The sequence below is a fragment of the Neofelis nebulosa genome, chromosome 13, assembly GCF_028018385.1.
Source record: "Neofelis nebulosa isolate mNeoNeb1 chromosome 13, mNeoNeb1.pri, whole genome shotgun sequence".
Lineage (NCBI taxonomy): Eukaryota > Metazoa > Chordata > Mammalia > Carnivora > Felidae > Neofelis > Neofelis nebulosa.
This window is the reverse complement of record NC_080794.1, coordinates 49,773,550-49,786,710: the sequence shown is the minus strand read 5'-3', so window position 1 is coordinate 49,786,710 and position 13,161 is coordinate 49,773,550. Positions and strand designations below refer to the sequence as shown.

At 43.2% G+C, this 13,161-nt stretch overlaps 1 protein-coding gene across 1 annotated transcript in view; it reads left to right on the top strand.

The window, feature by feature from the left end:
- Positions 1 to 9,174, top strand: part of GLUD1 (glutamate dehydrogenase 1) — a 38,129-nt gene extending 28,955 nt beyond the window's left edge. The window contains exons 9-13 of the mRNA XM_058696926.1: positions 60 to 140; positions 1,705 to 1,828; positions 2,604 to 2,695; positions 6,788 to 6,850; positions 7,738 to 9,174. Of these exons, the coding sequence (XP_058552909.1) occupies positions 60 to 140; positions 1,705 to 1,828; positions 2,604 to 2,695; positions 6,788 to 6,850; positions 7,738 to 7,857 (480 nt within the window). The 3' untranslated portion in view covers positions 7,858 to 9,174. The remainder of the gene's footprint in view (positions 1 to 59; positions 141 to 1,704; positions 1,829 to 2,603; positions 2,696 to 6,787; positions 6,851 to 7,737) is intronic.
- The last annotated feature ends 3,987 nt before the right edge of the window (positions 9,175 to 13,161 follow it).

The window sequence follows — 13,161 nt, the reverse complement described above, 5'->3', positions numbered from 1 at the left end:
ACCTGCTGGAGGGATTTGTGGTGATGTTGGTATTTCTGTATGTCCTGACTCTCTTGCAGATCATTGCTGAGGGTGCCAATGGGCCGACAACTCCAGAGGCTGATAAGATCTTCCTGGAGAGGAACATTATGGTGATTCCAGTAAGTCATCTATCTGTGTTTGCCAGGTTTTAAATGTACTTGAAACCCTAATTGTGTTCTGTGAGGAATTGTGGGGAGAAGAAGATCGTCATTCATTTCCCAAGCTATAGTGAATTCTTCATCTGTATTTTGCTTTTAAGTAAATAAAGTAGAAGCATGCTTCGTGTAAAAAGCCTCTCAATTTTCACTTTGACCTGAACTTTTTCTTCCAACTTCAGGCTCTTTCTTGAGTATGTATTTAGCCTTCTTAAGAATCTAATCATAGGGGTGCCTTGGTGGCTCAGTTAGTTAAGCATCCGCCACTTGATTTCAGCTCGGGTCATGAGCCCATAGTAGTGGAATCAAGCCTTGTGTCAGGCTTGTGCTGACAGTACTGAGCCTGCTTGGGATTCTCTCTCTCTGCCCCTCCCCCCCTCGCTCATGTGCACACTCTCACTCTCAAAATAAATACATAAACTTTAAAAAACGAATCCAATTATATAAATGTACATTGTGCTAGAAATACAAATTCTAACGTGAACAATGAGGTTTCGTGTAATTTCTAACCTTATGCATTTCAAATGTCCCTTGCTGCTTTACTCAGAAAGCTAGTATGAGGAATATGTGTTTCGGTTTTCACTGGGTAAGCATGGGGTTATTTTCAAGTGGAAGTTAGTGTGGACTTACGATGCATTTAGGACTTTTGCTGAAAACACTTAAGAAATTCAGTTTAGCTGAAACAGACTGCCCTTAGGTAGTAGGAGAAGGAACGCTGATCTGGTGAGGCACCCTGTGGACAATCCAGTGCATCGTTGAGTGGGCAAACAGTTTTGTCTAAAGACTTCTTTGGGAAAGAAGCTCTAACCAAATTGATCAAATGCTTGTTAGTTAATAAACAAAAAAGTTAATTTTTTTCAAAATGGAAAAAAAACTTCAGTGGATTGGGAAGGACATTAGTTAAATTTAAGTGTGAAATTCCTTTTTTTTTATATATATTTATTTATTTGGGGGAGAGTGCAAGCGGGGGAGAGGCAGAGAGTGGGGGACAGAGGATCCGAAGTGGGCTCTGCACTGACAGGCTGACAGTAGCGAGCCGATGCAGGGCTTGAACTCACAAACCGTGAGATCATGACCTGAGCCGAAGTCGGACACTGAATCGATTGAGTCACCCAGGTGTCCCTGAGTGTGAAATTCCTGATACAATCTAAGATATATTTGGGAAGTTTGAAGCTTAATCTGCTTTGATGTTAAAATGGATCTCTGGGGGCGCCTGGGTGGCGCAGTCGGTTAAGCGTCCGACTTCAGCCAGGTCACGATCTCGCGGTCCGTGAGTTCGAGCCCCGCGTCAGGCTCTGGGCTGATGGCTCGGAGCCTGGAGCCTGTTTCCGATTCTGTGTCTCCCTCTCTCTCTGCCCCTCCCCCGTTCATGCTCTGTCTCTCTCTGTCCCAAAAATAAATAAAAAACGTTGAAAAAAAAAAAATTAAAAAAAAAAAAAATGGATCTCTGATGTTCATTGAAAGCTTTCAGTAAAGCCATGATCTTCTCATTTCTTTGGTGTCTTCCCTGTCACATTTTTGTGTGTAGGATCTCTACTTGAACGCTGGAGGAGTGACAGTATCCTACTTTGAGTGGCTGAAGAATCTAAATCACGTCAGCTATGGTCGTTTGACCTTCAAATATGAAAGGGATTCTAACTACCACTTGCTCAGTGAGTTCTGATGACCTTGTTCAAAAACAATCTTTGGGGCCAGCTAAAAGGCTAGAACTAGCTTACACTTGAAAAGGACTGTTCGCTTTTTGTAATCCTAGAGAATTTAATCTCAGAACAGAAAATCATATTCTTCTCTCTCATGAGTCTTAGGACCAAAAATTATATTCAGGTGTTTACCCTGTGATATAATGTTTCTATAACATCATCTATAAGTTAATAAATATAGAGTATCCTTTTAAGCCAGGAACTCCTAGTGAGACTCATCCATTCCAGTCTCTGGTTGCTCCTAGTAAAGGCCTTTCTAGCGTCAAGAATTTTTGGAGTCTTCTGATGCGAGTGTGGTTTTTCCTTGACGAGAGTAGCTCCAGAGTTAATGGTCCAGTCTCATCAAGCTGGAATAAGACCAAGACCTCCAACCGAGCTTTACTCAGCCCTCTCTGAGAATCTGGGTGAAGTGTTCCATCGATTTCCGTTTCTTTTTCCCTCAGCATTTTCTTTTTAGCAGAGCCAAGGAAAAACCGTGGTAATGGGTGTTATGGAAACAGAGGAGTGACCTAAATTCACATTTATGTAGGAATTTGGCAAAGTGCTTTATTCCCTTTTAACAGAGTTTTAAATGATTAACCCTTTTATGTCATTAGTGTTGAAGGTTTCTAAACTCTGTATTCGTTTTTGGGTTGTGGATATAGTTTGAGACTACTTTTGGTTGTACTTCAGTTTTGTTTTTTTTCCTACTAGCAATGTCTTAACTTCATCTCTTGGTTTTTTATAGTGTCTGTTCAAGAAAGTTTGGAAAGAAAATTTGGAAAGCATGGTGGAACTATTCCTGTTGTGCCCACAGCAGAGTTCCAAGACAGGATATCGGTGAGTGTGCTGTGACAGGATTACACTTTCCACACCCAGCCAGCTCTTCTTACTTTAGACCCAGGCCAGTTGATTGGGGTTATGGGTGGTCAGCAACCTGACAGTGATGATAGGCTCTGTGTGTGCTTTGTACGCTCCTCTCTCACTACATTCCAAATGTGGAGTAAGAAATTTAGTTTAAAATAAATATATTTAATGGTTCTTCCAATCTTGATCCTTGTGCAATACAGATGACTCAACAGGTGGTTCTAACCTAATTGTGCAGAATTACTATGTATCTCTTCAGCTCCAGAGAAATAGAATAGAGAAGTAAACATTAGGGGCGCCTGTCTGGCTCAGTCAGAAGAACATGGGACTCTTGATCTCTGAGCCCCACGTTAGGTGTAGAGATTACTTAAAAATAAATAATTAAATGAACTTCTAAAAAAAAAAAAAAAAGAAAATCTTTAAAATAAAAACAAAGTAAACATTAAATTGAACTATATGAAGAATTGAAATTGCTATGTGGGCATGAATAAGAGTGAAAGAAAGCAGGTGTGTGTGAATTAGCTGTTGACGGGACTGAGTGGTAGTGCTCACACGCCATGAAGAGAACTTCCCCAGTAAATGCCAGAGACTTGAAAAGCAGAGTCAGGGGCGCCTGGGTGGCTCAGTCGGTGAAGCGTCTGACTTCGGATCAGGTCATGATCTCACGGTTTGAGTTCGAGGCCCATGTCAGGCTCTGTGCTGACAGCCTGGAACCTGCTTTGGATTCTGTGTCTCCCTCCTCCTCCTCCTCCTCCTCCTCCTCCTCCTCCTTCTTCTTCTTCTTCTCTCTCTCTCTCTCTCTCAAAAATAAAAGTAAAACATTAAAAAAAGAGAAAAGTCATAGGAAATAGGCCTAGAAAGGAAAGTGTTCAATCTCATTGTTGAAGAAATACAAATTAAAATAAGGTTTCTTTAATGTATTAAACTAGCAAAAACAATGGATCTTATACTCACCATGTCTATAGCGAAACAGTTGTACCTTTATTTTGATGACAAGGCAGATTGGTGCAGCTCTTTAGAAATTTAAAGAGCTATTACAGTTTTCCTGCCCGTTGACACTATCCTAACATCCCCCCTGCAAATTTATCCTAAGGAAATAATTCTAAAGGAGAGAAATGGCTCCATGCAAGATGATGTTGTTGGAACGGTGTTTGCAGTCAGGTTTTTTAATCAGGTTTAATAGTCTACATATACATGGCAGGGAAATGGCTAAGTTGTAATGTATCTTCTGAAATATTCAGTCATGGAAAGTAATGTAAGATTATATTACACCATGGGGAGTGGGGGAAGTTAAGGTTTTGTTTTGCAGAAGAAAAGATGCTTTTGCCACTCAGGGTATTAACCATTCCCCTAAATGAACCTTCATCTTTCCCGGACCATGTCTCTGTTAGCTGCAGTCCCTTTGTCTGCGGTGCCCTGACCCGCTCCCTGCTCAGGTAGCCCGCCCCTGAGGATCCCGCTGTGGGCCGGAATCGCACACATCCTTCCACCACACGTATCCAGGCAGCCCTTGCTATGGCCACCACCCCTAGATGGGCTTCTTGCTCCTCCCTGTGGTCGCCTGTGTCCCAGCCCAGGCCTGGCATGCAGCTGTCGCTCAGGCCGAAACCTGAGGAGGAGTGCAGAGGAGGACAGCCAGTTAGTTAGGGAGGCAGCCCGATGGCTTGCTGTTTGTGCTCTCTGAAAATAACCTTTGCCAGGACACTGGCCTTTCAGTGCTTCAAATTCCGGACCTTAATCCTGTGTCTCACCTCTTACTGAATGACTTGTCGCAGGAGTTTTGTAGTAAGTTTAAAAAACAGGGTTTTTTCCCCAGCACCTTCCCTCTATTTCCCCCTCCACAGCCGTGCTCTGGCCCTTCCAGGCCCCACATTATTGACCGTCTTTTCACTGTCCCCCATCACCCCGTGATGTCCTCCGTTCTCTGAATTCCACACTCCGTCATTACAGTCACTCTGGCTTGTTTTGCTCAGCATACCCCTTGCTGACACCTGGACCCTCATGAAACCCAACCATGCTCCCTCCACACCTGCAGCCCTGTCACCGTAATCCTGACCACGAAACTTAAGTGCGCAACCGGTGCTGTCCGGCAGTCATCCTACTTTTTCCTGGTCTTTCACTTTCTCATTCTTCTGATTGGCTGTATCACACGTTCTCCTCTTCTCTGTCCCCTGCACTCCAGCACCTGACCTGGGATCTGCCCACAGAGAAAACAGCAGTCAGAGAACTTCCCAGCACCCAACTCCGGGCGCCTGCACCCTGTCTCCTGTCACAGAGCGACTCCGTGTGCCTGCATCTAAGCCCATTCTCAGCTCCCCAGGTGCACTGCTCGAGTGTGCATCCTCCCCCTCCTCCATCATCAGTCGCTCCTATCAGCGTGCCGAATGCGGTCTTAAAACAAAATGCATCTCAATCCCAGCTCTCTTCCAAACTTTGTTCTTGCTGTGTTCATTTCCCTTTCCCTCACAGCAGACACCCTAAGAGTTGCGTCCACTGCGTCTCCAGTTCTCCCAGGCTCAAACCTGCCCTGGTGCCTACCACTCCACCACAACTCGTCTTGTGCAAGCACCAGCATCACTAGATCCAGTGACCGCTTTTCTGCCCTCATCTTACTTCTGTCAGCACCTGCTGTCACGAGTGATCATCCCCCCTGAAGCTAGTCTCCTAACTTCCAGAACCCCACATCCTCACTGATTTTCTTCCTGCCTTTCCCTCACATTGCCTTCTGTGATCCTCACCACCTCGCCACACTCTTAACATGACAAGGCCCCCGGCCCTGAATCACTGCTCTGTCTGAATTCAGAATCTTTGTGATCTCACCCAGACTTCCGGTTTTCGGTCCATGTGTAGGCTGCCTCCCCCGACTAGAATATAAACTCCACGAGAGCAGAGAATTTTCATTATTTGTTTTCTGCTTTGTGCCCTGTGCCCAGAAGAGTGCCTGGCACGTAGTAGCCACTCCATAAATGTTTGATGAGTAAATGAATGAGGGAGAGAAAGGCAGTACTGCACCTATAGAACAAGTTTTTTCTTCCTTAGTAGGACAGATCAAGGTTTGACCCAGCTGTTTGTTAACAGATACAAATGTATATAGAAATACACCTTCTGGCATACATAGAGTGCCAACTACATGAAGATCAGAGTAGATCTCTGATCACGTTTGGGTGGTGATCCACTTTTAAGTTTTCATCTCACATAGCAGGATATATGTTTGATAGCTAGGTAAGACATACTGGAATGGGGCAGTAGTTAACTGTCCTAAAATTGTATTGTAATTTATTTGTTTGTTTATTTATTTAGAGAGAAAGAGTGAGTGCACATGTGCACCTGTGCACAAGCAGAGGAGGAACAGAGAGAGAGAATCCCAAGCAGGCCCCACTCTGTCAGCACAGAGCCCAATGCGGGGCTCAATCTCAGGAACTATGAGATGTGTGACCTGAGCCAAAATCAAAAGTCAGACGCTTGACCAACTGAGCTACCCAGGCTCTCTGTCCTAAAATTTTAGAAAGCATTCCAAAAACCAAATTAGATACTTAGAGGAATCCATTGATACAAATTGACTTACAGAAATAATTGGCATTGGAACGAGATGAGCACTCCTGAGTACACAGCTGGGGTTCTGCCACAGAGCTACTGTTGGAGGGGGCCACACTCCTTTCTGTGCCCTGTGCGGTGTCCCTGTTAGCTGGGGCAGGTGTCCCTGTTAGCTGGGAAGAAGAGATGAACACTTGTTGCTGTGGGCATCTGCGAATCGGATGGGTGACCAGTGCTGGCCTCACTACTTGCCCTCCTGTTTCTTGTGCATACTTTTCTGTGTACGTTCATTTTACCATGATCTTATTTCAGGAGTATCTGTTCACCATCAAATGCAATGAAAACTAAACTGGGGTTAAAGCACAACTATTTAAATAGCTATCGAGATACTGTATGGAAATTAAATGTATCTTTGCCAAAAGACAAAACAATTCTGTCTGGCGGTATATTGACTTGAGAATCCCTTGTGCTCTTACAATTGAAGCATGTCTTTGTGTGGTTTTGTTAAACTTCTGGTCTTTTCCCTAACAGGGGGCATCCGAGAAAGACATCGTGCACTCTGGCTTAGCTTATACTATGGAGCGTTCTGCCAGGGTACGTGTGCAATGCTGTTTGCCTTTCTGCTGGTGACCTGCAGCACAGCTCAACCGTGTCACCTCAGCTGCCAGATTGTGTGTGCTGTGGTCGAAGACAGCAGTCTGTTTACACGTTCTTCATTCCTGTGTAGCAAAATGCATGCTTGTTCAGTCTTAAATGACAGGCAGTGTTTTCAGGGTGTTCAGTATGTCTGCTGGGCTTTGGGAAAGAAATGGTAATACCAGGTTAGGCGGGAATGGTGTTCGGCAGTTAGCTTTAGCTAGACATCACACAGTCAGCCAAACTGGATTGCAGTTGAGTACACCACTCTCTTATCGCTACAGGAAACTACCTCACTGGAGAATTTGGTATAAACAAAAGGTTTTTTGACCCCTTGCTCCTTATTTCAAGACCTTAAACGCACTTTGATGCATTTCCCTCATTTCTTCTTGAGTTCAAACTCTGTTCACCCACCCTTAAGTTGAAATAGCATAAGCAGCCATTGATGATGGTGCTCGTTGTTAATTTGTTATAACAATTTGTTGTCAATACAACTGATATACCGTAGATTCACCCTTTTAAAGTATACGGTCCACAGCCTTAAGCATATTCACAAAGCTCCAGCACATTTTCAGCACCCCATTCTGAGTTTTATAAAATTATCACCAAGTCTAACAAGGAGCTTACTCCAGATAACAGGGCGTCTAAAGGCCGGAGACAGCTCACATCTAAAGAGCAGCTCCTTACTGCTGCCTAGTCAGTGGCGTACTTTGGTTGCAGAGAACAGGTCCTTCCTAACGGGTTCTGTGCCTGAGTCCTGCGCTGCCATGGTGGCCGAGGCTCCTCGCACCGGGCCCGCGTGTGCCCCGCATGCACACTTCACCGTGTTTTCTCCTGCCTTTCAGCAAATCATGCGCACGGCTATGAAGTATAACCTGGGGTTAGACCTGAGAACGGCTGCCTATGTCAACGCCATTGAGAAAGTCTTCAAAGTATACAATGAAGCCGGTGTGACCTTCACCTAGATGGAGTGTGGCTGACCTCTTCACTGCCCTCTTCCCTCTTCATCTGCAGGCCCTTCACAAGTTTACATGTAACCACAGGAATCTGTCTCTCTCTCTCTCTCTCTCTCTCTCTCTCTCTCTCTCTTGACTTAATAGATAATGGACATCATTCTCAACAAGTCAGTCCAAATCAGGCCCTTTGAGAAAAAAGAAATTAAGGTTAGGGGATCATGTACAAGCTGATGAATACGAACATAGAAATTACCTAAGCCAGAGAGCGATTTGGGTATTTTGCCTTTAAATGAAAAGTCCCTTCCATCTGGCTATACCGCCTTGCTCCGCGGCTGCTTCCCAGTACAGCCAGAGCTGTGGCTAGGAAAGCACCTGTCATCCAAGAGCAGTCAGTTGCTTATTACTTCAGCTCTGGACAAGTCTGAGACGTGCTGTAACTTTGATACATCTAAGTAGCAGGTGTGTGGCATTTTCAGAAGGTGGCATGGTCCTCAAGTGAGTTACTGGTATTTTTACATCAGCAAAATAACTCAATTTTACAGATTGCAACAAAAATAAAAGCTATTTCTCTTTATGCATTTTATTCTTTTAGAATAAAATAAGTATGTGCTGCTGTAATAAAATTGCCTTTAATCACTTAATAAGCCTAACCTTGACTCAAGCAGTGAATGCCTATAAACATAATAAATGAAAAAGCTAGTATTTTTATAACATAAAACAGTATCATTTATAGCTTATCAATCATGTATTGTCCGGCAAAAATAAAAGGCCCGATGGAGAATTAAGTTATCTTCATAACTGCAAATGATGGAGGCTATTTTTGTTAAGACTGTCAGAAGTCACTAACCACAATTATGACATATAGTCCAAAGAGTGTAGTAACCTCCTTATCATGTTAATTAATCGTTCTCTGTTGAAGATCTACTGTGTTGTCTAATTGAACAATAATTCAAGTAGAGCGTCCCAGAAAAAATACCACTTGGGCTCCCACTTTGGAGTCTTGCTGGCGACTCTGAGCCGTGCCAATGGCCCCGACTCGCCCTGACTTTGTGTCCTCTGTTAGAGGCCTGTATTCTGCACACAGCTTCATTACCAGTGGGCTGAAAACAACCTTGGGTTGAGTGTTTTGTTTGGGGGTTATTTCGCCAAGGCCTTTTGAACAGTAGTGTCCCAATGAAGTACTAGATATTATTTATGTAAGAATGAGCTTTTTTTTTTTTTTTTAAAACGACAATATCCTTTCAGAAATTTCTAACTACTTTGTAACTGCATGACTTAACCTGGTGATAAAAGCAGTTATTAAAAGTCTACCTTTTCCAAAGCTTATGTTTCTCTTCTGTGTTTTTATATTTGATAGTATCTCTTTTAGTAAATAATAAAACTACAGTTGGGTTTCTAAGGACTTTTGCAACAACCACCTATGTACCACTTCTTTCCACTACATTATGAGCTGCCCAGATTTTATTAGTGAATTCTTTTGTGTTTCATTCTGTTAAATAGTATCAATGGCTATTCTTGGAAGAGGTTTTAGTGCTCATAGCTGATATACTGAAGTAATTCTTAGTGTCTCTTTTTAATGAAGGACATTTTCATCGATTGGGGTTTTTGTTTTTAATAATTTAGCCACAGGTTGGGGCGCCTGGGTGGCGCAGTCGGTTAAGCGTCCGACTTCAGCCAGGTCACGATCTCGCGGTCCGTGAGTTCGAGCCCCGCGTCGGGCTCCGGGCTGATGGCTCGGAGCCTGGAGCCTGTTTCCGATTCTGTGTCTCCCTCTCTCTCTGCCCCTCCCCCGTTCATGCTCTGTCTCTCTCTGTCCCAAAAATAAATAAAAAACATTGAAAAAAAAATTTTAAAAAATAATTTAGCCACAGGATGTAACAACTTAAGACTGAATACTAACCGTGGTCAGCAGAACTGGATCCTAGACCCGACTCTGCCAGTAACTTAGCTGCCAAATCTGAAACTTGCAGCTGGACTCTGTTTTGTCCTGATTCTGCCCAGAACATCTCTGCAGTTCTGAGTCGAGCAGTGGATGAACAAGCCCCCTGGCACCGTGGACACAGTGAGCCCTTCCCCAGCTGGTCTGTCTACTTGCACTCTGGGTGGAGCTCTAACATGTGGGGTTGCAGAGCAATAGGCAAACAAGTCCCAGCATATTTGGAACCGGGCGGGGCAGTCAAATCAGGTCATGTGCAAGAGGGATGACAAGTAAGTCTTCGCTGTGGCCTGTGGCTAACATTAGGACTGATTTATAAGTGGTTTTTTAAAGATTAGATACACATCGATGTGTTACCAAGATTCGGGTGAGAAAACCGGTATTGTGCTTGCTGGCTATATAAAGACAACACAGTGCTGGTGTCAGCCTTGGTTTCTGGGGATTTGAGTTTGAAAATTCTGGTCAATTAGTCTTTCAGCTTCACTGAAATTTTCTAGTTTATTTACGTTTATAATTCTTTTAAAAACATATAATACTCTAAAGTTAAATTGCCTCTGAAAGAACCATCAACAGCCTGTGTTACACTTGAAGAATGCTGCCTCACGAACATCTGCCCCAGAATGTGTTTAATTACCCTGATAGGGAAATGAGACACAAAAGCTTGGCTTTTGGGGGGTGGTGGTGGTGTTGTTGTTGTTGTTGTTGTTGTTGTTGTTGTTGTTTTAAGCAGAGCTTCTGGCAGCTCAATTACTAGAATTGGTGATTTACTTTAAAAAAAAAAAACAAAAAACCTTAGCATCTTAACTCGCAGGCTTTAGGTAAATTCATCAATCCCTAAAAATCTCTGGTAGACCTTCTTAGCCGTGCTACACATTAAAACAGTCAAAACATGGCACGTGAAGAAAACTACATCTGTGAAGCTGGCACAGAGACCCCTGCAAAAGAATTTTCTTTAATTTTTTTTCTTTGTAATATGGGCGTTCTGATTTGGTTTTTTTTTCACAAATAACTTTTATTGGCTTCTTTGTTTTTTAATCAAAGCTTCCACAGTGGTTTAGACAGTTTCTTAACCTCAACACTATTAACATTCGGGGCCAGGTAGTTCTTTGTTTTGGGGGCTGCCCTGTGCTTTGTAGGGTGCTTGGCAGCTCCCCTGGCCTCTGCCCATTAGATGCCAATAGCATCTCTCAGATGGGACAATCAAAAATGTATTCACATTGCCAAATGTCCCCTGAGGGGTGCCCGGTGAGAATTACCGGTATAGAGAAGCAAGCAGTTCTACAAGTCTTACCGTGAACAACAGCTTATCCCTCCCATCTGTACACCCCACCTCACCATTCTCTACGCCCCACAGGCAACCACTTTCAGCAACTTTAAATGTTTCGTTTTCATTGTATTTAAATCCTTTGCTCATTTTTTAATTGGGTTTTTTTTTTTTTTTAATGTTTATTTATCTTAGAGAGAGACAGAGTGTGATTGGGGGAGGAGCAGGGAGAGAGAGGGAGACAGAATCTGAAGCAGGCTCCAGGCTCTGAAATGTCAGCACAGAGCCCAATGCGGGGCTCAAACCCACGAACTGTGACATCATGACCTGAGCCAAGTCAGACACTTAAACAACTGAGCCACCCAAGCGCCCCTAATTATATTTTTATAATATAATTTATTATATAATATATATTATATCATTTTTATATAATTATATTTTTGTTGTTGGTTTGTAAGAGTTCTTTATATTTTCGGGATATGTGACCCTTATCAGATGTATGATTTGTAAATATTTTATTCTGTTGGTGTGTCTTTTCAATTTTTTGATGGTACCCTTTAACACAAAAGTTTTTGTGTTTTTTTGGCGGTGGGGGGAATTTAGAGAGCGGAGAGCAAACTGGGGAGAGGAGCAGAGAGAGAGGAACTCAAGCAGGCTCCACACTCATTATGGAGCCTGATGCAGGGCTTGATCCCAAGATCCTAGGATCACAACCTGAGCTGAAATCCAGAGTCAGATGCTCAACTGACCAAGCAACCCAGGTGTCGCTGTTTTGTGTTTTTTTGACAGAGTCCCATTTTATTTTTTCTTTGGTTGCTATGCTTTAGATGTTACAGCTAAGACACCATTGCCCAATCCAAGGTTACACAGGTCTGATGAATAACAAATGTTTGAAGAATTAACACAAATCCTTTTCAAACTCTTCCAAAGAAATAGAAGATGAAGAAACACCTCCCAACACCTCCTAGGAGGCCAGCATTATTCTGATACCAAAGCCAGACAAAGACATCACAGGAAAAAGAAAACCACACCAGTATCCCTTATGAATGCGGACACAAAAATACTCAGCAAAATACTAACAAACTGAATCCAACAGTTCATTACAGGTGTGTTACACATCATGACCAGGTAGGACTTCTCAGGAATGCAAGGGTGGTGCAACATAAGAAGATCCATCACCGTCACATTACGCTCCATTAAAAGAATAAAGGGAAAGAAAAAACACCTAGTCATCTCAATAGATGTGGGAAAAGCATTTGACAGGATTCAAGACCTCGTAAGAAAACAACCAGCTAGGAACAGAAGGAACTTCTAAACATGACACAGGCATTTGCAAAAACCCACAGCTCCCATCATGCTGGTGAAAACCAAAGTGGTATCTACATGCAGTGGAATATGAATGAAGCCAGATGCAGAAGGTCACATGCTATATAAGTCCAGTTATGTGCCATATCCAGAATAGAGAAATCCGTAGATCCGGAAAGCAGATTTGTGATTGCCAGGGCCTGGGGGGATGGACGGGGATGGTCAGGAGTGATTACTTAATGGGTAGAGGGTGTTTTTCTGAGGTGATAACAAAGTTTTAAAACTAGGAGTGACGGGGCACCTGGGTGGCAGAGTCGGTTAACCTTCAACTCTTGATTTCAGCTCAGGTCACCATCTTGTGATTGTGGGATTGAACCCCATGTCGGGCTCAGCACAGCACAGAGCCTGCTTGGGGTTCTCTCTCTCCCTCTCTGCCCCTCCTCCACTTGTGCTTGCCCTCTCTGGCACTCTCTGTCTCTCTCAAATAAACTTAAGGGGCACCTGGGTGGCTCAGTCGGTTAAGCATCCGACTTCGGCTCAGGTCATGATCTCACAGTCTGTGATCTCGAGCCCCACGTCAGGCTCTGTGCTGATAGCTCAGAGCCTGGATCCTACTTCAGATTCTATATCTCCCTCTCTCTCTGCCCTTCCTCTGCTCTCTCTCTCTGTCTCTCAAAAATAAACATTAAAAAAAAATTTTTTTTAAGTAAATAAATTTTAAAAAAAGACCTTAAGAGTGATAGTTGTATAACATTGTGAATGTGCTAAATGCCACTGGACTATACTCTAAAACATTTAATTGTGCATT